Source organism: Monodelphis domestica, chromosome 3, assembly GCF_027887165.1.
Source record: "Monodelphis domestica isolate mMonDom1 chromosome 3, mMonDom1.pri, whole genome shotgun sequence".
Taxonomy (NCBI): domain Eukaryota; kingdom Metazoa; phylum Chordata; class Mammalia; order Didelphimorphia; family Didelphidae; genus Monodelphis; species Monodelphis domestica.
The window spans coordinates 511,904,915-511,928,220 of NC_077229.1; the positions used below are offsets into that span (position 1 = coordinate 511,904,915).

Genomic DNA, 23,306 nt, shown 5'->3' on the forward strand with positions numbered 1-23,306 from the left:
GGGTTATTGAACTGTTCTGTGGTTCTATAAATGGATCGATGGATTTCTGAAGCTCCTGATGTAAAATGAGAATGTTTTTGCTCCTGCTGACTCTGCCAATGAGGTTGGAGGGACGAGAGCCAAAGGACACGAGGTTCAGAGCAAGCCTCTAGTCCCAGTCTGGGTAGCAGTTCATCCACACACATTGGTTCAAGTGCCTGCTCCGTGCCAGGTACTGTGCTGAATGCTAGTAATGGAGACATGGAAAATCGATCTCTTTGGAACATGGGGTTCTGCTCCCAGACCTTGTCCAAGAGGAATTTTGGGAGGTAAGTGTATGGGGGAGGTTAGACCCATTCCTGGCAATGGCGGATAGTCCTGGGGCACCCAAGGGACTTCAGAGGGTGGCAGGCCTTTGGAACTCTGATTATATATCAAGAAGATCCCGGAGTGTGGGCATGAGGTCAGAGTCCATGGGGCTCCCTCCAGAGCTAAGCCCTTGCTGAGGGTGGAAGGGGTTGGGGGAGTATCACTTCTGCTCTGCTCAGTGGTCCATGGCTAGTACAGTTCCTGATGCAGAATAGGCTCTGCTAGGGGTAAGATGAATTCCTGTGGGGAGCTTGGGATGGACCGCAAAGGCAAGACAGTGAAAACAAGAAATGGACTTTATTCAGCACATGTTCCCAGTCAAGAGGGGTTCTTTGAAGCAAGGAAGCAGAGGTAAAAAGGGGTGAAGAAGAGGCACCAGGCGGAAAGCAGTTCTGAAGGAATTTATTGGGAGCTTTCCCTGCTTTACGTTGGCCACGCCATGGCTTACCAGGAAAGAGAGCTCCTGGGATCTTGGGGGTGATTGATGAGGAGAGGTTGGCATGCTAACTGGGCAACTGGAAAGTGGCAAGGGAGATTCTGACAGCCACCTGTGGCTATGAGGGTAAGCAGACCAGAGGGCACTCTAGACAAGTGCACAGTCTAGGATAGGCAGACAAAATCTCTAACTTTTGGGGACCTATAAATTTAAAAAGAAAAATGGAAGATCTGTGTCAACAGAGGGAGTTCCCGTGTTTGGAGTTTGTTAGACCAATGAATGCACCAGTCCTCACTAAAAAAAAAAAAAGAATCCTCTAAGATGTCTACAATCAGCATTTATGGCTCATGTGGCTTGGGCATCTCCTGATTGGCCAATGCTCTGACGACATTTGTGTGGTTGTATTTTGTGTGTCCTAGACTTTAGGGACCCTGGAGCCTTGGGGTGACTGTGTAGAAGATTCAGCAAGGGTTTCCACAGGTATCCTTTGCCAAGATAAACACTCTGAAGTGATTGATGGTGGAGGGGGACAATCTAGTTCTTGGCTCTCCTTTGATCCCTCAGGACACAGCGCCATCTCTCCTACACCCCACTATCCTACTGTATTCAAAAGAAATTTCAAAATTCAGAGGTAATTGTGTGAAAATAAGAACTTCTCAACTATCATATTGTTGGGAAAATGGGCCAGAAGATGTTTTCCTCCTTTTTCTCCAGAAATGAAGATGAAAAAAAATCATTATTTTTTGAAGCATCGCTACTTTATTTTGAAAAAGATAAAAGAAAAAAAAGAAAATCATGACAATATAGATATATTTGCCATAGAGAAACACACATTTAGAAAAGGGTTTTTTGACTGGAGATTCGTGAATTTGTTTTGGCTTTTAAAAGAAAATGTTGATAACTACATGCCAGTAATAAGTTCTCTTTGTAATCCTGAATACTTTTATTTTATACGTTTAAGAAACATTATTCTAGGAAGGGGTCGATGTAGGTTTTACCAGACTGTCCAAGGGGTTGATGATGCCAAAAGAACCCCCGATTTAGAGCTAGAAGGGGTTAGAGGTTGTCCGTAGTCATTTTACAGAAGGGAAAATGGAGCTCAGTGAGGTCATGGGATCATAGAATTAGAATTGGAAAGATTAAGAGACTTGGCCAAAGCCACACAGATCGTGGATGGATAGAATGCCAAGCCTGAAATCAGGAGAAATCTTCCCAAGCTCAAATCCAGCCTCAGACATAGTGTGAGCCTAGGCAAATCATTCTGAATGCTATTTGCCTCAGTTTCTTCATCTGTAAAATGAACTGGAGAAGGAAATGGCCAGCCATTTCGGTATCTTCACGGACAGTATTGTATAGGAGGAAAAATATTTATAGTAGTAGTTGCTAATGGCAAATTAATGGAAGCAAAGGGTGTCTGTAAACTGAGGAATTAATGAATAAAGTATGGTGGATGAGTAATAGACACAAGAAAAGGGGGATCTTTTTAAAAATTATTTTTATTTTTAAATATTTTCCCATGTTTTCATGATTCGTTTTCTTTCCCTTCCCTCTTCCCTCCAGCTGATAAGCAATGCCACTGGGTTGTACAAATGTTGTCACTTGATACCTATTTCCATATTATTCATTTTGGCTATAGAACAATTTTTTTCAAGACCTAAACCCCAAATCACATACCCATATATACATGCGATGTGATGTCATCTGTTTTGCTTTTCTACTCCTGTAGTTCTAAGAAAAGAGGGAGCTAGAGCAATCGATGAAACTTGGTAAGGGTTGTGAGAATTGATGCAGAGGGGGTAGTTCAGTGGCTCAGGGGATGGAGCACCAGAAGTCGGTGGTCCTGGATTCAACCCAGGCACAGAGATTTCCTAGCTGTGGGCAAGGCTCTTGATGTCTCTTCTCTCCAACCCCATTACCCAGCCCTTACCACTCTTTTGCCTTGGAATCAATATATAGAATCTATTCTAAGACAGAAGGGTTAATAAAAAGTTGGTAAAAAAGGGAAAGTTCACAGGGAAGGTGGGGGTGGGAGGTATCTCCAGAAATGGCTGTTTAATGCCAAAAAGACATTAAAACAAAACAACAACACAAACTCTTACCAACCATCTCAAAGTCAACACTGTGTATTGATTCCAAGGTAGAAGAGTAGTATGGGCTAGGCAATGGAGTTAAATGACTTGCCCAGGGTCACACAGCTAGGAAGTGCCATTTTGAGCATGGTTTTCAATCCAAAACTTTTTTTCAATCAGCAAACATCTTTCTTCATTCTCCTCATCCTCAGTCCCACTGGGAGGGAGGGAGAGAGGGAAGGAAGGAAGAAAGGAAGGAAGGAAGGAAGAAATGAAGGAAGGAAGGAAGGAAGGAAGGAAGGAAGGAAGGAAGGAAGGAAGGAAGGAAGGAAGGAAGGAAGGAAAGAAGGAAGGAAGGAAGGAAGGAAGGAAGGAAGGAAGGAAGGAAGGAAGGAAGGAAGGAAGGAAGGAAGGAAGGAAGGAAGGAAAGGAGGGAGGGAGGAAGGAAGGAAGGAAGGAAGGAAGGAAGGAAGGAAGGAAGGAAGGTTCTGATCAAGGACACAAGTAATACCCAATGAAATTGTGCATGGGTTGTGGGAAGGGTGGAGGGAAGGGAGGGAAACAATGTGATTATTGTAACGGAGGAATAATGTTCTAAATTGACTAAATTAATTTAAATTAAAAACATAAAGTAGAATTCTATCCTTTCAAAAAAAAATCTGTCACTACTCAACAGTTCTTCCTCCTAAACAGAGTCCTCCCTTGATAAATATAGTCTTGCAAAACAAATCAGCCCATTCGCTGTCTCTAAGAACTCAGGTCCCAATCTATGCCTCTAGCCCAGCAATCTCTGCTAAGGTAGGTTCTTTCCATGTTTTAGGTCGTCGCTGGTCTCGGTAATGGCCCCATTGGCTGTGGCATCCGTGCCACCAAAGATGAACCCAAAGCAGCCCTCAGTCCTTCGGCATCACATCAAGTACAAGGAGAGCCAGCACACTCGGACCCAAACATCCCTGACCCGGATGTGGATCTGGATGGGGCAGAAATGGGACTAAAGAGGACCAAGGCGGGAAAAGCAGAGCGATTGGACCAAACATCCACGAAGGAGAGCTTTGCTGAAGGGCCATGATGGTGTGCTGAGAGAATGACTCACAAGGCATGGGAAGGGGGGGATGACACCCAAGGAGCGGGCGGTGGCTCCTGCCTGGAACGTCCTCCTACTCTACTAGAAGGGGCTGGTTCACTTTTGCTGTTGAATGGCCCCCCCTTAACCCTCTGCCTGGCACACAGGAAGTGATGAAAATGCTTGTTGGCTGGCTGGTAGGCAGGCAGGTAGAGGGGACTGGGAGCTCCGGATGCCCGTGAAGTCGCAGATCGAGGAAAGAAGGGTGTGTGCACCCGGGCTCTTCTCATCAGTCACCGCTTGGAGGGAAGCCACGTTTCACTTTTGTGTGTGAAACCTCACCGCCCCGCACGGTACCGCAACACAAAGCATAAACGGAAATCCTTGTGGATTGCACGAAGAGGAGTCAGATTGGGCTGAAGGCTGGAGCTAGCGCTGACCCAAAGGAGAAGCTCCCTCGGAATCTCTGGGTCCTGGGAGAGCGGTGAATCTGCCTCTGGACACCAGCAAGCATGATGCTGTGGCTTTACATAGACGGCCCTATGGCTTCTTCAAAGAGGGGGACGGGCGGCTCTGGAACTTCGTCGTCACCAAAACAATACAAAGAAACGCCCAGCCGTGTGCGTGCTGGAGGGGTGAGCGGGCCGGCGAGGCTGGTTGTGACCCCCAATCTCATAGTCAGTCCTTTCCCCAATGGAGTAATAGTGTTCCTTCAAAGCAGAACAGCCACAAGCTTGATCAACTGTTTTTTGCTCTCTTTTGCTGGGATGCCCAATGCATGCGGCCCCTACTCAGGGCCACCCTTGTGACAGAGCCTCCAAAGAAAGGTCAGAAAACCAGTTCTTCAAAAGGAACCTAAAAACGGAGTCTAATGTGCATGTTTCACACCCTGAGCCCTCCATGGCCTAACTGAAGGGAAGCGAATCTTCTCATCTCTCATCCAGAACTCCAGGAATTCTGGTCAAACTTGTGCCCACGATCTTTGATGCTCTGCTTGTCATTGTTTCGGAGCTATTCTCTTCTTCTCGTTTGGCTTGAACGTGTGCCGCCATCATGACAGCTTTAAATAGTGGGATTTTTGTTTGTTTGCTTCTCCTTTCGGCCTTCCTCCCGACTCTGGACTTTTTTTTGCAGGGCTGGCCAGCCTCCAGACACTTCTGGAGCAAGGGCATCTTCTTACTACTTTCTTGGGATTGAGGACTGTGAGTTTTACGGTTTCAAGCACAGCTTTGGCTTGTGAACTGCAGGCTTTCGCTGCTTCCACATTGGTCTGACCCAGGGCAGCATGCAAAGGTCTGAGCTGCAGGTCTGCAGGCTTGCTCCCTCTGGAGGTCTGATAGTGTCTGCTGGTTACGCTCTGAATCCAAGGTGACACAACGGAAGACTTCGCTTTGGTCTGGACTTCCTGCCTTTGAAGATGGCGCTGATAGAGTCTGAGCCGCACGGCTGGCTCCGCACGTCCCCACACCCTCTTCCCACTCCTTCCTGGGTCCCAAATGTATGAGTGACTGAGAACCAAGTAGAATGACAAAGCTGCCCGCTAGCCTAGGTCAGCATGAGCGAACCTTTTCAAGATGACGTGCCCAAACGGTAACCCTCACACAGCATGCGAGTCCCTGCATTGCCCCAGACAACAGAGGGAGGAAGTGCTTGCACTGGGTGGCTGGACAGAGGGGCGGGGCATGCAAAAAATATCCTCAGGCATGGTGGAGAGGGGGAATGGAGCAGCCCCCCTGTGCTGCGTCTCCACCGACATGGGCCTAGATGACCGTTGAGGATTCTTACCATTGTGAATTTGAGACATGAGAATATATGCAAAATATTCTGGAGGACAAGATGAAAAGATGTGAACCAGATAACTGTATAATTTGATAAGTTTAGAACTTTGTTAAAAGCTGGCCTAAAAGGTGCTGTCATTAATATTTCATTTAATAATCATGTTGCAATTCCCTGGCAGGAGCTTCAGTTGTGATGCTGCATAGAGAACCTTGAATTCAGGTTTAAGTTTGATTAAATGACCTTTCAATTCCTTCCAATTCTTAAAAAAGTCTCTAATTCTCATTCTGAGTTATAAGATTTCATTATGACCTACCACCCATGGATTTGTTAGCTTTTGGAATTCACCATTTGAATTAAAAAACAAAAAACCCTGTATATGTTCAAGTCACAAATGGATTGGCAAAAATAATCTATGTCATCTGTCAAAAGGAATAGCTTCAAGCAAAGACTTATAACATTTATTAATATCTAAGTAGGATGTATTTTAAGAAGTGGTATTTATTGACTATTAAGATAAAACAACTTATTTTAAAAACAAGCAACCTTTGTTCAAAAACTTTTATTTACTATAAAGACAAAACACCAAAATAGGTACAAATACTATAAAATTGGTTCAATGGGGTAAAAACTTTTAATTAAAATATCTTGATATATTTAAAATAACAAAAGGATACATTTAAGCCAAATTTTCTTAACCCAGAGATTTTTGTAACATTTGCTTGCACAGTAAGGTGCTAATAGAAGTTAGCCCTTAAGCCCTGGAAGTCTTAGGAATCATAGTCACACAGCAAATATAATTTCATTGTGAAAGTGAACTTTGGTAGAAGAAAATCTATAGGACACCTGAGGTAGTAGAAACTGGAATAAACAGCAGTAGACGCTATTTACAACTTAAGTACCACAAAACATTAAGAACACACAATAATTACACAATACAATTTTCAGTCCAGCTTTGATCCAAAGAAAATAAGAATATTACATCACATCTGCATTTAAACACCCACCCACATGCGTGCACACACACAGATGTACATGCGTACGCAGGCATGCACACGCGTGCGCGCACACACACACACACACACACACACGCACACACACACACACACACCAAACACCACAATTACCAGCAAGCTGAGGGAAATGCAAACAAACTCAAACAAAATGCATCTTGACATCTAGAGGCAGTCTGAGTTTGAAATGTGGTAGGCATGGTGATCTACAAAGTAATACTGATTAGCTGAGGTTCATCAGTTTATACAGTTTACATTTGCCAGAAAATCATGATCTGACAACTGATCTTCCAGTATATAATGGCAAGAGTGCATCCTTTAAAGCTTGCACATGAGAGACTTGGAAACAATCTTATTAGAATTGTGAAAATTCTAAGTAGTCAAAAAAAGAAAAAAAGAAAGTCAAGTACATTACAGTCAAAGCTACCAAACTTCACATTTCAGTACTGTTGTTGGTTTTTTCCTTTTAACTCTTCAAAGACTGCCAATCTTCCAAAACAAAGGAATGTAAAATTTCCCTAAGAAATACAGTCACATAATTTTTTAAAAAACAATTGTACATATCCCTGTAAACTTGTAACCTCTTTTGCTTCCAATTAGTATTGTACATTTTTAATGTACTGAATAGCTTATTTAGTTTGTCCTGAGTCTTTGAGAATAACCAATTCCGTTTCACTCTGACAGTTTAACTGGCTTCTGAAGAGTTAAAATTACATTAAAAATTATATTAAATATTTAAATCAGTACTTGATTGAAAAGACTCACCCATAAAAGCCCAAGAACAGCTGCCATGTTCCTTCAGGATCACCAGATTCAAAATCCTGCCTCTAAATTATTAGGAGATTGTGCAAAACCCAAGGAAATAGTATAAGTGATATTCTTCACTCTTATATTTGAACATATTTTCAAGTTCAAGATAAATTTCTTTAAAACACCTTTACTTATAAAAAGGCGAAAATAAGGATAATTTCCATTTAATTATCCATTAGCCAGATTAATTGTGAATAGATGATGTATGGCAGAAGGAAAACAGCAGTTAAAATGTTATTATCAGTGGTGAGAGGGAATGATTTTTATTATACTTAGAGCACGACTTAATTTGGTGTGAAATTTTCTAGTTTGCCGGAGGAAATTGGTAAAACCGAAAAGGCTCAACAGATATCCCAAATAACCTGGATCTTGACTATAAGCCAAGTAAAAGAGTTGATTTTTATTTTCTTTTTGTATAACCTGCACTAGGCAAAACCTAGATCACTGACTCAATGAATGAAGTGTAGTAGCATTATTCTATTCCAATTTAAAAAGAAAACCTGATAGCAAGATATTCAATAAGATCTGCTTTATAATCATTCCTAAAATTTTTGTATTATTATTTTGTGGTTTGAAAAGATCACCTGTCCCTGAATGTCAAATAAAAAATAAAGACAAAATGAAAATACAGAACCATAACTTAAAAAAAAAAACAACGAAATGGATGGGCCAACAGTAAAAATGCACAATGACCCACAGTTGCCCACTTTAAAAAAATGAAGGCTAAATGTGAGTTCACAATGGAAGCATCAATTCTTAAAAATGTTTTTGTTTTCTTTTTCTTTTTTCTTAAAAAAAACAAAACAACAAAACAAAACCAAAAAAACCATACACTACTCCAGTAGTGCCTACTCAGGTTTAAAAGAGGAAGATAGTGATTTTCTTTATAGCCAGTGATCAAAGCAAAAATAAAAACAAGACAAAACAAAAAACCTGAACGGAATTGCAGAATCCCCTGCTCATGATCACAATGTGAAATGGAAGAGTAATTGCAATATTAAAATAGAACCTGAGCCCCTCAGCTGCTAATATTGCTGAAAAAGTGCTCCAAAAAAATTATTTATCTGCTACTAGTTATATGCAGACTTAATTGCTTTCCTGTTCACCTAGGGCCAGTTCTTTGAAAGGCACAGTTTACAGTTTCTGCACAAGTTGGGGAAGTTTGCATACTGAGCTTAGGTAAAGATCTTGATTTGTCAATCACATACTTCGGTAAGGGTCCTCCCCCACTGGCCTCAGTTTATTGTTGTTTGGTGGATTAAAGGCCAGCGGAATGATAAAACGTGATTGTGCTTAGAAGCACGGTCCAGAATTTTTTCTTCTATTATTTATTTCATCAGTTTAAAAAATTTTCTTTTTGTAACTGGCTACCAGGTAGTACGGAAGACTGGATGCTTCAGTAGCTCCCTCGAAGGAGGTCTGTCCTGAGGTTGAAGTTCTAAACATCGAAGAGTCACATCTCGTAAGCCAGGAGACAGATGTGAGGGGATTGAAGGAGCAGTAGTCGCACTAGCAATCTGAAAAAGGAAGGCCATATTCTTAAAGGCTATCACAAATGCATCTTCTGCTATTACGCGTTATTTAATAACATCAATATATGCAAAAGCTACACAATCAAGCAGAGGTGACAGGCCTTGATAGGGACCCCCTGACAAAAGGACACTTGCTTAGATGGGAGGGGAAGCGTAGCTTTAGAGGTGGAAGAAACCTGGGAGGTCCCAACCTAGCATTTCACAAACATATACACAAAATTGAGAAATTAAAATGTAGGTTTTTTCCTGCTTCTCTCTTGTCAGATACGGTTTATCTTCTTTCACACTTTGTTGTCCTTGAACAAATCTCTTTTGGGTTTACATGGGAGAGGAAAATACTAAAGACCAATCTAGCATGTCATAATGATGACTTACTGCTTTACTTAGTGTTTTGAAGTGGATATGAAATTGATGCTATTCTAAAGATCAAAAAATGCTCACTCAGATTTAAGAAATACGAATCCGTACGAACTCGTTTCAGTTTATAACTAAATTACTGAAATGAAGGATCAGTCTTGAATGATCTACTCTAAATTCTGAAAGGAAGTTATTTTCTTGTCAAGCTCTCTCCTTTTCTAAGGCCTATCACAGTTCCAAGTGGTGTTCTGGGACTGCAGGGCTCATGCCAGGATCATTATCGTTTCTAGACATTCTAACCAGAGACCAATTTCATAGATATCTATTTAAAATGACAAGACGTGCTGATTTGCAGCTTATCGGTGGTCATTTCTTTCAGGCTTTCCGTTGATCTGAGGCAAGCCGTCTTCCCGAGAAGTTGGGGAGCCAACAAATCAGAAAAAGGAGAGCAACAAAAGCGACCCCACAGAGTCTGGGAAGTCTGTGAAGCAGCAGAAGAAAGAGACTACAGGGGAAGCCTATCACGGCAAAAGCTGCTGAAAAGCCGGGGAGAGCGAGAAGATCACGGGATCTGACAAGGACGATGTCACGTGACGGGGCAGCCGCCAAGGGCAAATGGCGCAGTGGGCAGATCCAGCTGCAGTGGGAAGGAGCCAGGGGACAGGGAAAGAACGAAGATCCGTGACACCAGGGAGCAGAAAGGTCAAAGAGGCAAGCCGGGTGTGCTGGGCCTCAGAAGGCAGGCACAGTGACCAAGGACCTCTCTGGAGCCTCTTGGCCACCCTTACTTTCAGCACCTCCGAGGCCAATAGTAGTGCACAGCATACAACACAGCTGTGGCCCCGAAGGGTCTTTTCCTTCGGAGGTAAAGCACAGCTTAGCAAAGTGCCACGAAGTCCTTTCAATTTACCTTGAATATCAGCGCGAGATGATTCGAGTGTTTCTCGGCATTCCACGGGGGCTTGGCACAAGTCATTTCTATGATAGCGCAGCCGACACTCCACACGTCACAGCTCCTCCCATACTGCTGCCCTCTTAGTACCTAGAATGCCCCAAACACAACAGAGCGAGTTAAAGCCGCTTTGCCAAGTCTTGTCCATAAGACCCGGACGGCACTCTTCTGTGCTACCCTGTGGAGAGGAAGGAGCAGGCCCGGCCCGGGAAGATGTGGTCGGACCTCCCGGCCTCTCTGCACCCCAGAAAAAGAAGGGCTGGGCCAGCTATCCGGAGGAGGCCTCCCATTCAAACCGTGTGACTTTGGCATGTACTTAGAGATTTCGACCTCCCACAACGGCCGCTTCACCTAAAACTGGACGTGTTTGGGCATTTCAAAGCACGAAGAACTAACATTTTGCTGCAGGGCTGTGGAGAGAGGACAAGCCAAGTTTTGCAAGTTCTCTGGTGGCTTCCTCTTTCATCTCCTCCTAGACCTCCTTCTCTTATGAGGCAAGTCACTATTTCTTCTACTGCAGATATCAATTTGCCTTAGACTTTCTACAATATAACCGTAAATAATGAGCATTTTATAGCACTTTGAGGTGTATAAAATCTATTACACAACATTTCTCTATATGAAGATATCAAGCCATAACTCCCTTTAAATGTCAGGGACAAGACCCCCGGGGAAGGCCAAAATTTAAGGGTTTCATAAAATCAGAGGACTATTATTAATTTTTTAACCCTACCTTCCATCTTGGAGTCAATACTGCGTATTGGTTCCAAGGCAGAAGAGTGGTAAGGGCTAGGCAATGGGGTCAAGTGACTTGCCCAGGGTCACACAGCTGGGAAGTGGCTGAGGCCAGATTTGAACCCTGGACCTCCCATCTCTAGGCCTGGCTCTCAGTCCTCCGAGCCACATAGCCAGACTATGATTTTGAGGAAGGTCTTGTTCTTTTAACTAATGAAGACCTAGGTTACATGCCTATGAGATGAACTGATGGCTTCTTATTATACAGAAAAACCAAATCAGAGGCCGACTCTCACCTCTGGTGCCATAAATGCAATTGTTCCCAACAACTGTCCTTGAAATTCTCCAGCGCCGGTTCCTTTTGATGCCAATCTAGCAGCAGCTCCAAAGTCAGCAATTCTCAGTCTCTGTCCTGTGCTGTCAATTAGCAAATTGGCACCTGTCAATGGCAAAGCAAAAATGGTAAGCGATTCTCTGCTAAAAGTAAAAATACAAATAGATTCAAAAATCAAAACGAGGGCCTCAAATGATCACAGAGATATTTCTGGGTAATCTACTCCACTATCAATCTGTTCCAAATAAAGTCCGCAGCCCCAGAGAAGAAAAGGAGAGGAAGAATAGCTGTAGTGCAGCAGAAAGAATATTGGAGTCAAAAAAGCCCTGGATATAGACATTGACTCTAATACTTATTGTCTGTGCAATCTTGGGAAACAAAGTCCCTTGACTACTTCTCCTTGGCTTTCAGTTTTCTCATCTTTGAAATGACAGTTAAGTGAGATGCTCTCTCTCAAGTCCCTTCTACCAATAAATCTATATTCTAGAGAATTAAGTAGTGTGATAGAGCATAGAAAAAAATATAAGTATTCAAGGAAACATAAGAGGAAAATTCTGCTTAGAAATCACATTTAGAATTTTAATAAAACCTCCAAGAAATCCAGATTTGGGATCAGTCTGTATCTGAGAAGGTTCTATTGAAGTTCATTTTTATCCAGACTAGCGTATGCATTTCAAATCAAAATGAATGTTATCACTTTAAAACTACAGTATAGTATAGTAGTAGTCTCTCGGTAACCGAGGATGACGATTGTCTTTGTGCATTTTCATCTATGGTGTATAGTAGCTGAATCTAAAATGACCCAAAGACATTTATTTGGCTTTTTAAAAATTCTTCTACTAATGTACTTTATGTATGAAACTGTTGAAATGATTAAAATGAACTCAATGGAAAATGATTTTATCAGATTTATTTTAAGAAAGTGTAGTGGATGGAATGTCTGACGTGGAGCTGGGAGGACCTGGATTCAAATCTGGCCTTAGACACTTCCTAGTTATGTGAATCTGGGCAAGTCACTTACCTCCCATTGCCGACCCCTTGCCACTCTTCTTAGAATTGAAATTTAAACAGAAGGTAAGGGTTTAAAAAAAGTTTAACATATACTAATTGCAGATTAACATGGTAATATTGGCTTAAAAATAATTTCTAGAAATATATTCCCCCAATCTCAGTGTATAAGTCAGTAGTAGAGGAGATCTACTTTAGAAAATGCATCTATATGATGTAGAGGATAATTTAAGAAAAGAACTGGAAAGACAAGTGAACTGATGCAGAGTGAAATTAGGAGAACCAAGAGAACATTACACAGGGTAATTGCAATATTGTGGAACTATCAAATGTGACAGACTTTGCTATTAACAGCAATACAATAATCAATGACCAATTCTGAGGGACTTATAATGGGGAATGCTATCCAGCTCCAGGAAAGAACTTTTAGGAGTAGAAATGCAGATGAAAATATTTTGTCACTAGTTTATTTGGGTATATGTTTTTGGGTTTTGATTTTATCAGATTGTTCACTTTACAGGAATGAACAATATTGAGATAAAAATGAATTAAAATACCAAAAAAAGAAGGGGGTAGGAAGGTAGAGAAAAAGAAAGTTGTAATATGGTTGAGAGATGTAATATGCTTGAATCTGTGTAATATAATACAGGCAGATGAACCAGGAAAAAATGCATTTATTTGCACTTTAAAATCTTCTAACAAGATATATTAAAAAAAAATCCTACCTTTGACATCTCTGTGAATAATCTGATTTTCATGGAGGTAAGAAAGACCACGAAGCAATTGCTCTGTGTAGTTAATTACCACCGATTCCTTGAAAGCTCCATATTTACTTAGCAAATGAGCAACGGACCCTCCTGTAAGACAAATGTATCCAGGCCAAAACAATTATAAATCTGGCTTTTTAATAAAAAACGTATTAACATTTAAAATAGCAAAGTCATATATATTTATATATATCCTCTATCAGAAATGAAAATGGTTAAAAATCTAAAGTACTGCTTTCATCTTTCATATCAGAATCAGTTAAGTAGGTAATGTAAAACCTCATCTGCCACCGAGTTTCCCAAATAGCTTAATCTTTATCCCTTTAAAAATATACATTAATTCTTAACCATTTTAGATGGAAATCTAATGCATTATTTCCTTGCTTTCTAAACCAGACCTCATTGATTACTTAATCCTTTCTTGATGATTCAGGGGTTTTGCCCTAACTATTGTCTAATGTTATTCAGTAGCTCATAGGATCAGAAGTGGAAGGGACAGCAGAGCCCGAATTTGGATCTGGCATGTTATATATGGAATTGATGATAATAGTAACTCACTTAACCTAGAGTTTTAAGATTGAAGAAATGCTTTACATGCATTATCTAACCTGATTCTTCCGAGTAGGCACTATTATTATTATCATTTTAAAGATGAGAAAACTCAGGCTCAAAGGGGCTGTGTAATTTCCTGTCCCACAGCTTGTAAGCCTCAGGTGAGCCAGGGCACAGGCCTCCCTCTCCACGTCCAGCACTCTATGCACCGCACCCCAAGGGGTTAAATAAGTTGTCTAATGCTGCGCATCTAGTAAATGGTCGGTTCTAACCTGGATTCTCTGATTCTAAGCAGCAGTTTTCCCTACATCATGCTGTTTCCATGAAGTATCCAGATCTATTTGTGCCTGTGCTAAGCCCTCCTCTGTGGTGTTTTTTGTTTGTGTACCCTTTTTATAATTTTTCTGTCCTTTTCTTTAGGGTCTGATGGGCCATTTCTTATGGCTGTCGGTGTACTTTCCTGAAGCTTCAGGACTTAAGTCTCGGAGGTCTCTTGTTGCTCTGGGACATAGTCATTTTTCTAGAGTCAGGAGCTCAGATTTCAAATCCCACCTCTGACCTTTGATCCTTGTGTGACTCTAGGAAAGTAGCTTAAGCTTCCAGGGCTTTAATATAATATGAAGGGATTAGACAAGATTAGGAGTTGGCAAACTATAACCCAGGGGTCAAATCTAGCTTGCCGACCAATAAGAATCTAGTCTGCAGCCGATTGGAGCAATTGTTTCTAAAAATTTTAAAGTTCAAATAACTAAATGAAGTTATTAAAACAACAACAACATTCTCAGCTCTCGGGGCATACCAAAAAAGGAGGGGGAGGGGCAGGAAATGGAGAGGCAGAGGCCATAGTTTGCGGCCTCAGACTGGAGGATTGTTTTCAGCTCTAGATAAATGGTCCTGCACAGTAATGTCTAGCATCCTGTAATCTTCTCTTCCCTGTTAAATTTGCCGCAGGAGTTTGGAAGTCAGAAAAATTAAGCTTGTTAGAATCATATATAAACAAGAATAAATATCAGACTGAATACCTGAATTTTCCTAAAAAGTAAAATAAAGAGAATGTTGACCTTTGATTTTGGTGTGTACTTCCTAGTTCTTATTTAAGGTTTGCAAAAGACCTGATGTACATTATTTGATTTGAATCTTTGATTACCTTGAGCACTTATTAATATTATTATTTCTTTTGATATGATTGATGTAACGAATTCAGAAAACTTAAATGACTTAAGAGCACAGTGCTCACTCATCCTCAAGGCCCTCAGAAGTGGCGTGGATTTCCCTTCCAGGGGGTATACTTGATATAATTCAGCGAGTTCCCCTCAGTGTGTCCTCTTTAGTGTTGGTTTCTTTTTCTATAGAACAGAAGTGTCAAACATATGATCTGTGGCCCCTAAACTAAATGCACCCAGAACTATTAGTATGCAATTGTGAAATATTGAACAAAATATAATACAATGCAGATGACACGACATTTTAAAACTAAGTCACTATGTGGCCCACAGGAACTTGGAATAATGGCCCTGTTTCTATTTGAATTTGAGATTGCTGCTCCAGAAATACTTTCTAGAACAGTGATTTAAAATCCATATTCAGTTTCCAACTCCACTGTCCTGGATGGTAAATATTTTTTGAAATAAACATCTTCCCAATTTCACCTGTTTGCTGGTCTTTTTTCAATCATTTTGCTAAATGTCTTAGATAATCAGGCTAGCCTACTCTTTCAAATGGTTTTCCCCCTTCATTGCATCTCATTGTCTTATAAGAATATTAATCTTCAAAATCCCTTTCCATAACATTTTACAAATGAGATTGTTGTCTAAATTTGATACTGTTTTTCTTGGCTGTCATCTATCCCTCTTTGCTTAAAAGGTAGGTCAAAGGATAGTAGATCAAATGTTTATCAAAGCAGTTTTCAGGATCATTTTATTTATTTATGAAAGGCAACTGACACTGAATGAAACGGATATAATCAGGATTTAATATCCTTTCCTCTATCCATTTTTTTCAGCTACAATAATGTGTTTAAATAAGTCAGGCTGAATTTATTTTAATTACACAAAGAATCTATTTTGTATTTTTATTTTTCTTCTAGATTTGTATTAATTTTGATCTTTGTTTTAACAAGTCAGTGATCTAATTATACAAAGACAGATAGTTCAGAAACAAATCCTGCATCAATTGTGTCATACATACTGTAATGAGACACAATTTAGTTCACTTCATATTTTAGGGGGTGATGTTAGAGTATTTGTCAAATCTAGGATTTTAAAATTTTTTCTCAAAGTAATTGTGACTTGCAGGCATGAGGATTCAGCGAGTCTGGCTTTTCTGCCTTTTCAACCATATTTTCTAATAATTTTTTATATTCTCATCTATGTCTACTTTTGTACTAAAGTTACTGAATATCACAGTCTCAAGAATTTTTTGTAGAATTTATCTAACTTATCCCCTGCAACACATGCTAATACATAAATTGAAATTATCTTCATGGTGGTCTCTTCCAACTATTTTTCATGAGGGCTACTACATTAAATGACCCAATATCCCATGAAATGCTTCTTGTTGGCCATGAGGATTCAACTAATTTCATCAACACCTTTTATTTGCCTCTTCAAAGACCCCTTCCATTTAGATATATCTTCCTTTTGGTCTCAGTTATAGAAGAAATGTCAGGATTGATATAATTTAGCAACATGCCTTGATGTGTGGTCAATGGATATCAATTTCACATTCAGAGTATCAATGATGAAGCTAATGTTTGGAGATGGCCTTGAAATTATAATTCTTTGCATCTTTTTGTGAATTTTGTGAAATTATAATTCTTCGCATTTTTTTGACACCATTACTGCAGAAGTGGAAAGAGGCCACAGAGAACTTAGGCCTATTTTGTATATTTTTTTTGTTGTAGAGATTGCCATGGTCAAAGAATATCTCATCAACTGTCTAGCTTGCTAGGGACAAGCCTCCTGACTTTAAGAGGCTAGTCCTTGGCACATAGTAGCTGGGAATGGGGATAATACTTAAATCTTTTTCTAGCAGGGCAGAAGTAGACTGAACTTATACTCCACTGGCTTAACCTCTCCGAATTAAGTGTTGCTGCCACTCCATAATGAGGCATGCATGTAAAACAGTAAAATTTTAATAACCATCATTTATTTTTAATAATTTAATTTAAAATTTTTTAAATAACCACCATAAAATTTTAGGAAAAAAGGTCACATTAAACAATCTAATACATTTAAAATATTTAAGTTATGAAACAAAAATGAAGTTCCAGGTAGCTCTTAACTTGTAGCATAAAATTACCTGCCATCCATTCTATGAAAAGATTGTAATTGCTCTTCTCACATGTGGCACCCAACATTCTGATGATATTAGGATGGTTTAGGTGACTCATCATCCTTATCTCTTCTCTCAGTGCTTCAACTACCTCCTCTTGCTCAGAAGATGTGTTTCTGACATAAGTCACCTGTTTAACACAACATTCAGTTTGAGAAAACATCTGAAAACACTCCAATGTACACATTCTTACTGAAAAGATTTTAAAATGAAATCTGAATGAACATATACCCACATAGCCATAGTAAGCTCCAGTGCTTAATAAATGTTGAATGAAAAATGATCTTTGACACAGCTAGATAGCAGAGTGGCTATAGCACCAAACCTGGAGTCAGAAGGACCCAGGTTCAAATTTGGCTTTTGACACTTCCTAGTTGTGTGACCCTGGGCAAATCACTTAATCCCCATTGCCTAGCTCTTACCATTCTACTGCCTTAGAACTTATACTAAGATAGAGGGAAGAGCTTAAAAAGGCAAAAAATATATATATATATATATATATTTTTTTTTTAGGCTACACATACCAAGACAAGTAGGTATCTTTTTTCAGGCTTGTAAGCAATAAGAAACTGGATTAGCTGCTGGAGGCAGCTAAGATATTAATAACAAAGTAAAGGCTATAAAATAAGATTATAAATGAAGCATGTAACAGACAGCAAATTGCAAAGAAATATGCCTTTGGTTATGTAAACCAATATTAGGTATTCCAATTTTGGCACTGGTGCCTTGATTTGCTCTCTACTGTTCTATGAAAGTGAAGTCCTACTATTACTTGATTTCTATGCCAATTAAAAAAGTCAAGTTTAAGTTACATAATGACCACACAAATTTGTTAATCAAAGCAACAGTTTAAAAATTACCTATATTCTGTGCCACATAAAATAATGCCGTTTTATAGATCATTTATAGTACTTGTGGGTAACATGAACTATTTGTTACATAGTATGCTATTATTATATAGATTAGGATGATCTCATATTATTAGATTATTTAAAAAAAACCCTTTCAAATATTAGGAATAATATTTTTAGATGACTGGCTCTCGTCTACTTTTAAGACTGCTGTTATTGACTTGTCTTTACATCATGCCATCTACTTTTGTAGTTTAAAAGAGAAAAAACCGAAGTACATTCAAACAGAATGGATTTCTTGTACTTTGTCATGAACTCCATTTATATCTTTTGGTTGGTATTTACCTGTTTCACAGCCATTAAAGTTCCAGTTCCTACATCTTGAGCTTGATAGCAAGAAGAAAATGCCCCAAGGCCTATCTGTTGACCTTTGAGCCACTCGGCATCTTCTCTATAATGGTGTTTTGCTTTGGTATGTCCTGGCAGAGTCTCTGGTGTCTGAAAATGAAAGTTTCAGTGTCCAGGTAAATATTTTAATTTTTAACAATAATGCTGGCATGACAGCATTGCTTACTAACTTTCTAACTCACATAAGTTTCTAATCCAAGATTTATAAACTTAAAAAGTATGAGATTGCTAATGTCAGGTATTACCTTCAAAACATGTACAAGATAAAAAAATTTCTAGGGTCAAATGAACTCTTCAGTGTTATTTTGACATTAATAGTTGTCTAAGAAATCATCATTTGCTAATGGGTTAAAGTTGGTTTTTCGAACTTTAAATGTGATACAACACAGTCATCACTGAAGCCTGTCTTAAAGATACTCACATCTTGCTGAATAATGATTATGTCTTCTCCATTTTCAACTTGTAGTTGAGGAACTATTGGCAGGGCATCCTGTGATGCAGACATTGCCATGGCAATGGACAATGCTTCCTCTTCTTCGGCTTCCATCTTTTCTTTGCACTTCTGATTATGATTTACGTCATCTTTATAGGTGTCATCATTTTCAGCCCTTTCAGGAGAAAGGACTGCAACTTCGGACTTAAAAGTTACCGTCGTGTCACTAGTCGGCATAGCCTCAAGCAAGTCCTCGATGCTGGAGTTGAGTTCGGTATTGACATCTAATCGGCATTTCTCATCTACTGGTGTGAAGACCGTCTCTTCACTTGGGATGACAGCGCTGCCGCCGCCGCTGCCGCCATCACCCTGTGAGATGGCATTCAGATCGAGCGTCATACTATTTTTTGAGACTTCTTGCTTGTTCAAATCTCCTGGACTGGGTCGAGATGGCTTTGGCCTGTGTATGTGACTGGAAGGCAGAGGCCTTGCCTGTGTAAAAACTGGGGAAAGTTTATCGGATTCTTTGATTTCAGAACAGTTTCTAAGTATCTGTAGAGAAAATTTCCGTTGCATTTGTGGAGAAGGTGTGGGTACTTTGCAGGGAACAAAACCCTGAGTTTTGTGTTTAGAGACATCTGTTACAGAGCCAGCTGGCACAGATGGGGTAGAAGAGGGAGGAGAGGGCAAAGTTGGGAACAATAACTGGGAATGATTGGATGAAGAAGAGTTCAAACACTGACTATGGGGTCTGCCTTTTGTCTGCAGGGCTGGCTTTGGTTGCTCTGTTGTTACTGAATTAGGAAGTCCTACAGACATGTCAGCCAACGTATCAGAAACATCTTCTGGACTGGCATTTGATTTTGCATCACATAAAGGCTTTCCAGTTTTCTCTAACTGGACTGTGTGTTCAGGAGAATTATTTTCAGTTGTTTCTGGGGTGTTATCTGGGGCAGATGGCTGCAAAAAGTTATCCTGTCTGCAATCCAAACAGTCTTCTAGGCCCAGCTGGATGGCTTCGGCAATTTCCATTTCATCGGCAATAGCCATCAAACGACGACGCATCCTTGTATAATGAGTGGAGCTTGTAACACTCAACATTTCCAAAAGTTTCAAAAACACATGGGGTACTCTGGCAACCATTCTTGCAGCACTCAAAAACACCCTTCGGGACAATTTACCAACCATTGAGTGGGAATTATCAATGAATTGCAAAGCAAAGTTCAAGAGGGACAGCAGCTTCTTATACCTAAACATAAGAAAAAGAAAAAAATTGCATTTAAAGTTTATATGTGAATATTTAGAAAGACTTGGTTTAGTTTTCCTTTCCACAAAGTTCTGACTTTAGAAGCATTGAAAATATTTTAAAATTATGGTTTTTTAAAAATAAAATTATACAATTAACTAATAAGTGGGAGTTTTCACTTTGAAAAAAAACTTCAAATCACAAGGGGTCTACATTTTAAACACAAATAGCCTATGTCATACTTACCTATATCTCCTGAACCTTCTTGGACAAACCTAAAATATCTGTTTTCAAGGAAGAAAAGTAATAACATCTTTAAACAAAGAGTACCTGTCTACTACAGCATCAGCTTGCAAAACTTCTCCACTGACAATATGGGGATAAAATTCTGCAGGAAATTCCAACAACATTCTGTCAATAAGACAAAGGCGCCCCAACAGAGCCTGCCAGTTACTTGATTCCATTTGGCTTCCAAGAATGCAATTTAAAACATAATCAATACCACCAATACCAATAGATCCTATAAGCAAGAGGAATAGAAAATATAGTGTTATTAAAATCTACACCAAAAGCTAGTTTGTATCTAATATACATGCAAAATATGCTGACTAAATATCCATTTTAACAATTTTTACAGATTAACTTAGACATCGAATTAATACCACTGACTGAATAAAACATATCTCCAAATATTCATTAGGGCCCACTCCACTATTTGACAGATTAAACTGAGAGACTATTAAAATAGCACTATGAGTGAATTAATGGACAAAAACATAATATAAAAAGTTAATTTTAAGTAGAAGGTTTTTACCAGATTTAAGTATTTCTCTGCCAACTGCCAGTTCTCCTGCTTGGCCCTTGCACAATTCTAAAAGTGTTGAAACTGAAAGCTGACTTGTACGGCTAAAAAAGGAAGGGAAAACCAAGTCAAGACTAATGGTAAAGCTTATGTCAATGAGAATTTTAAACTGTTTGGGGAGAACGAAAAACATTTCATTTGTCTATTTAGTTTTTATATCTAAAGTCATAATAAATAATCACAAACAAAATGCTATATACACAGCCTCACAGTATAGAGGGAAAATTCAATCCAAATACATTTCTTCAATTAAAAAAACATGCATCTAACAAGTCTAAGGTTTATGCACCTAAGACAATGTCTCAAGTTTCTGTCTTTCATACTTTTAAGTCAACAGATAAACAATCATTCAAAAGAGTGGAACCATCATTACAAGAACCAGGTCTCTACTGAATATAGAGTCAGAGGTACATTCAGAATCTGTATGTGACTGAAAATTTTGATTCGATTTCTTCATCTGCAAAATGGAGATCCTCACGCTTGTACTAGGTTTATTTAGTGGTAAATTGGCCCTTTCTGGGGGCCCTCCACTTCTGCCAACTGGGATATATTCGGATATCATCAAAAGGGAGATGTTAAAGCACTTGAACTCTGGATCATTGCTTTATTTTAGTGAAATATCCAAAATAAACTGTCCTCTGGGAAGGGGAAAAAAAATCCACTGTTTTCTACTGTACAGACTACTTTGGACCCAGCTACTAGCAATCTTTCCTACAGTAGAGATAATGATATTTCCCTCTAATGTAGCTTGCAGACATATAAAGATAAATAATGAAATGTTTTGGACTTTTTGTAAAATGCTATACATTTATGGTTGTTGCCAGTTGTCATTTCCAATAAAATCTCCTGACAAGGATTTTAGAGCACAAAGTATTTTTTAAAAATCTGGTTACAAGGAATAATGATGTATATTACTGCTTTTTCTGATCCCTGTCCAGTCAGTCTCTTTAAGGAACATCAGTTATACTCTCTTTTTAAAAGCATGCCATTGTTGAAGTAGTTTTATTAGTTTATATTTAACCCAGGGGTGGGAGGGACTTGAATTGGGCTTTTTTTCATCCTATCGACATACAAAAAATTTCATTGAATTCCTATACTTTTCATTACAGCAGGCACTGTACTGATATGGTACTCTGCTGACTTTGGTGTTAGGACCTTAGTTCAAATCCTACCTCTGAAGTTTGCTGCCTGTGGGTCCATGGGCAAGTCACTGAACCTCCCTGGATCTCAGTTTGTTCATTTATAGAATGAGGAAACTGGATTAGAGAGAATGTCCTGAGTTCCTTTCCAGTTCAAGCTTTCTAACAACCTAAACAAAATCCATCTAATTTCCATACCACCCAGAACAAATAAAATATACACTGCATGATCTAAGAGTATGAAGAAAAGGGTGACATGATTTTTCCTTCCCTAATTCCAAACCAAAAAAAAAAAAATCCTTTCCCTAATTTAGGAAAGGAAGAAATAAGGAGTGTCCATATATACAGGAAATGAAGAGATGGTGAATTGTTTCATCATTACATATTTAGGCTAGAAATGTGATTTCAGAAATGTATTTTTTAAAATGACAGATAGTAATAGAATTTTATGTAAACCAAATTACTTCTCTATAACACCAGCATTAATTTAGTGATATTTTAAAAATTAGGAAACTCAATATTTAAAGATTCATTCATTTGATAAACACTTAAGTGTCTATTATGTGCAAATCATTGATGACAATAGTAAGAAAATGTTTGGAAGATATAAGCAATTCATTGAAAAACCTCATGACCATACCTATTGGCATCTGCACATTTGACTAATATAGTTTCTACTACTGGCCTCAGAAGTTTTTGCAGTTTTATTCTTTCGGCCAAACTATGGCAAGGAGTATACACCAACATGGCTCTTAATGTTTTCTAGGAGAAAGAAGAAATACAAATGAAAAGTCAATTAAATTCTCTATAAAGTCCATTTTAATTCTCTAAAATCCGCATGCTTTTGTAAGAAAATCTAAAATAATACCTATAGAGGAAACACTGTGAAACAAATCTATGAAATAACTGTTAAATTTAATGGTGCAAATAAAAACCAAAAGGGGATGGCCTACAAGCATCCTGTCTGCTTCTAAATCTATGATTCTTAAGACTCTCTAACTTCCATATTGATATGTGCTGACTGAATACATCTACTTCTGCCTCTAGGCAATGACTAGATTTGCAGATAAATTCTTGCTCTCAACTCTTCAATTAAGATTATGTCAGTAATGTCAATCTTAGCCATTTTATAAAAGTTCTAGCTTTGATTATGAGGTTCATTATTTGCTACTTCCATGAAGTTAGGCAAGGCACAAACTCTCCAAATCTCAGTTTCTACATTTGTAAAATGTGGATAATGATAGCACACTACCTATCTCACAAAGAGATACGGCACCCACAA

The 23,306-nt window shown here is 39.0% G+C and overlaps 1 protein-coding gene across 4 annotated transcripts in view; it reads right to left on the bottom strand.

The window, feature by feature from the left end:
• Positions 1 to 6,239: 6,239 nt before the first annotated feature.
• The window catches only part of MAP3K1 (mitogen-activated protein kinase kinase kinase 1), a 76,266-nt gene continuing 59,199 nt past the window's right edge, over positions 6,240 to 23,306 (bottom strand). For all 4 annotated transcript variants that reach the window (XM_001381130.4, XM_007486337.3, XM_056824892.1 and 1 more), the window contains 10 exons: positions 22,665 to 22,786; positions 20,838 to 20,929; positions 20,354 to 20,543; positions 18,766 to 20,026; positions 18,282 to 18,434; positions 17,053 to 17,215; positions 13,159 to 13,290; positions 11,388 to 11,530; positions 10,315 to 10,446; positions 6,240 to 9,032 (listed from right to left, as the gene is read on the bottom strand). In XM_001381130.4, coding sequence (XP_001381167.1) covers positions 8,883 to 9,032; positions 10,315 to 10,446; positions 11,388 to 11,530; positions 13,159 to 13,290; positions 17,053 to 17,215; positions 18,282 to 18,434; positions 18,766 to 20,026; positions 20,354 to 20,543; positions 20,838 to 20,929; positions 22,665 to 22,786 — 2,538 coding nt within the window. In that variant the 3' untranslated portion in view covers positions 6,240 to 8,882. The remainder of the gene's footprint in view (positions 9,033 to 10,314; positions 10,447 to 11,387; positions 11,531 to 13,158; positions 13,291 to 17,052; positions 17,216 to 18,281; positions 18,435 to 18,765; positions 20,027 to 20,353; positions 20,544 to 20,837; positions 20,930 to 22,664; positions 22,787 to 23,306) is intronic.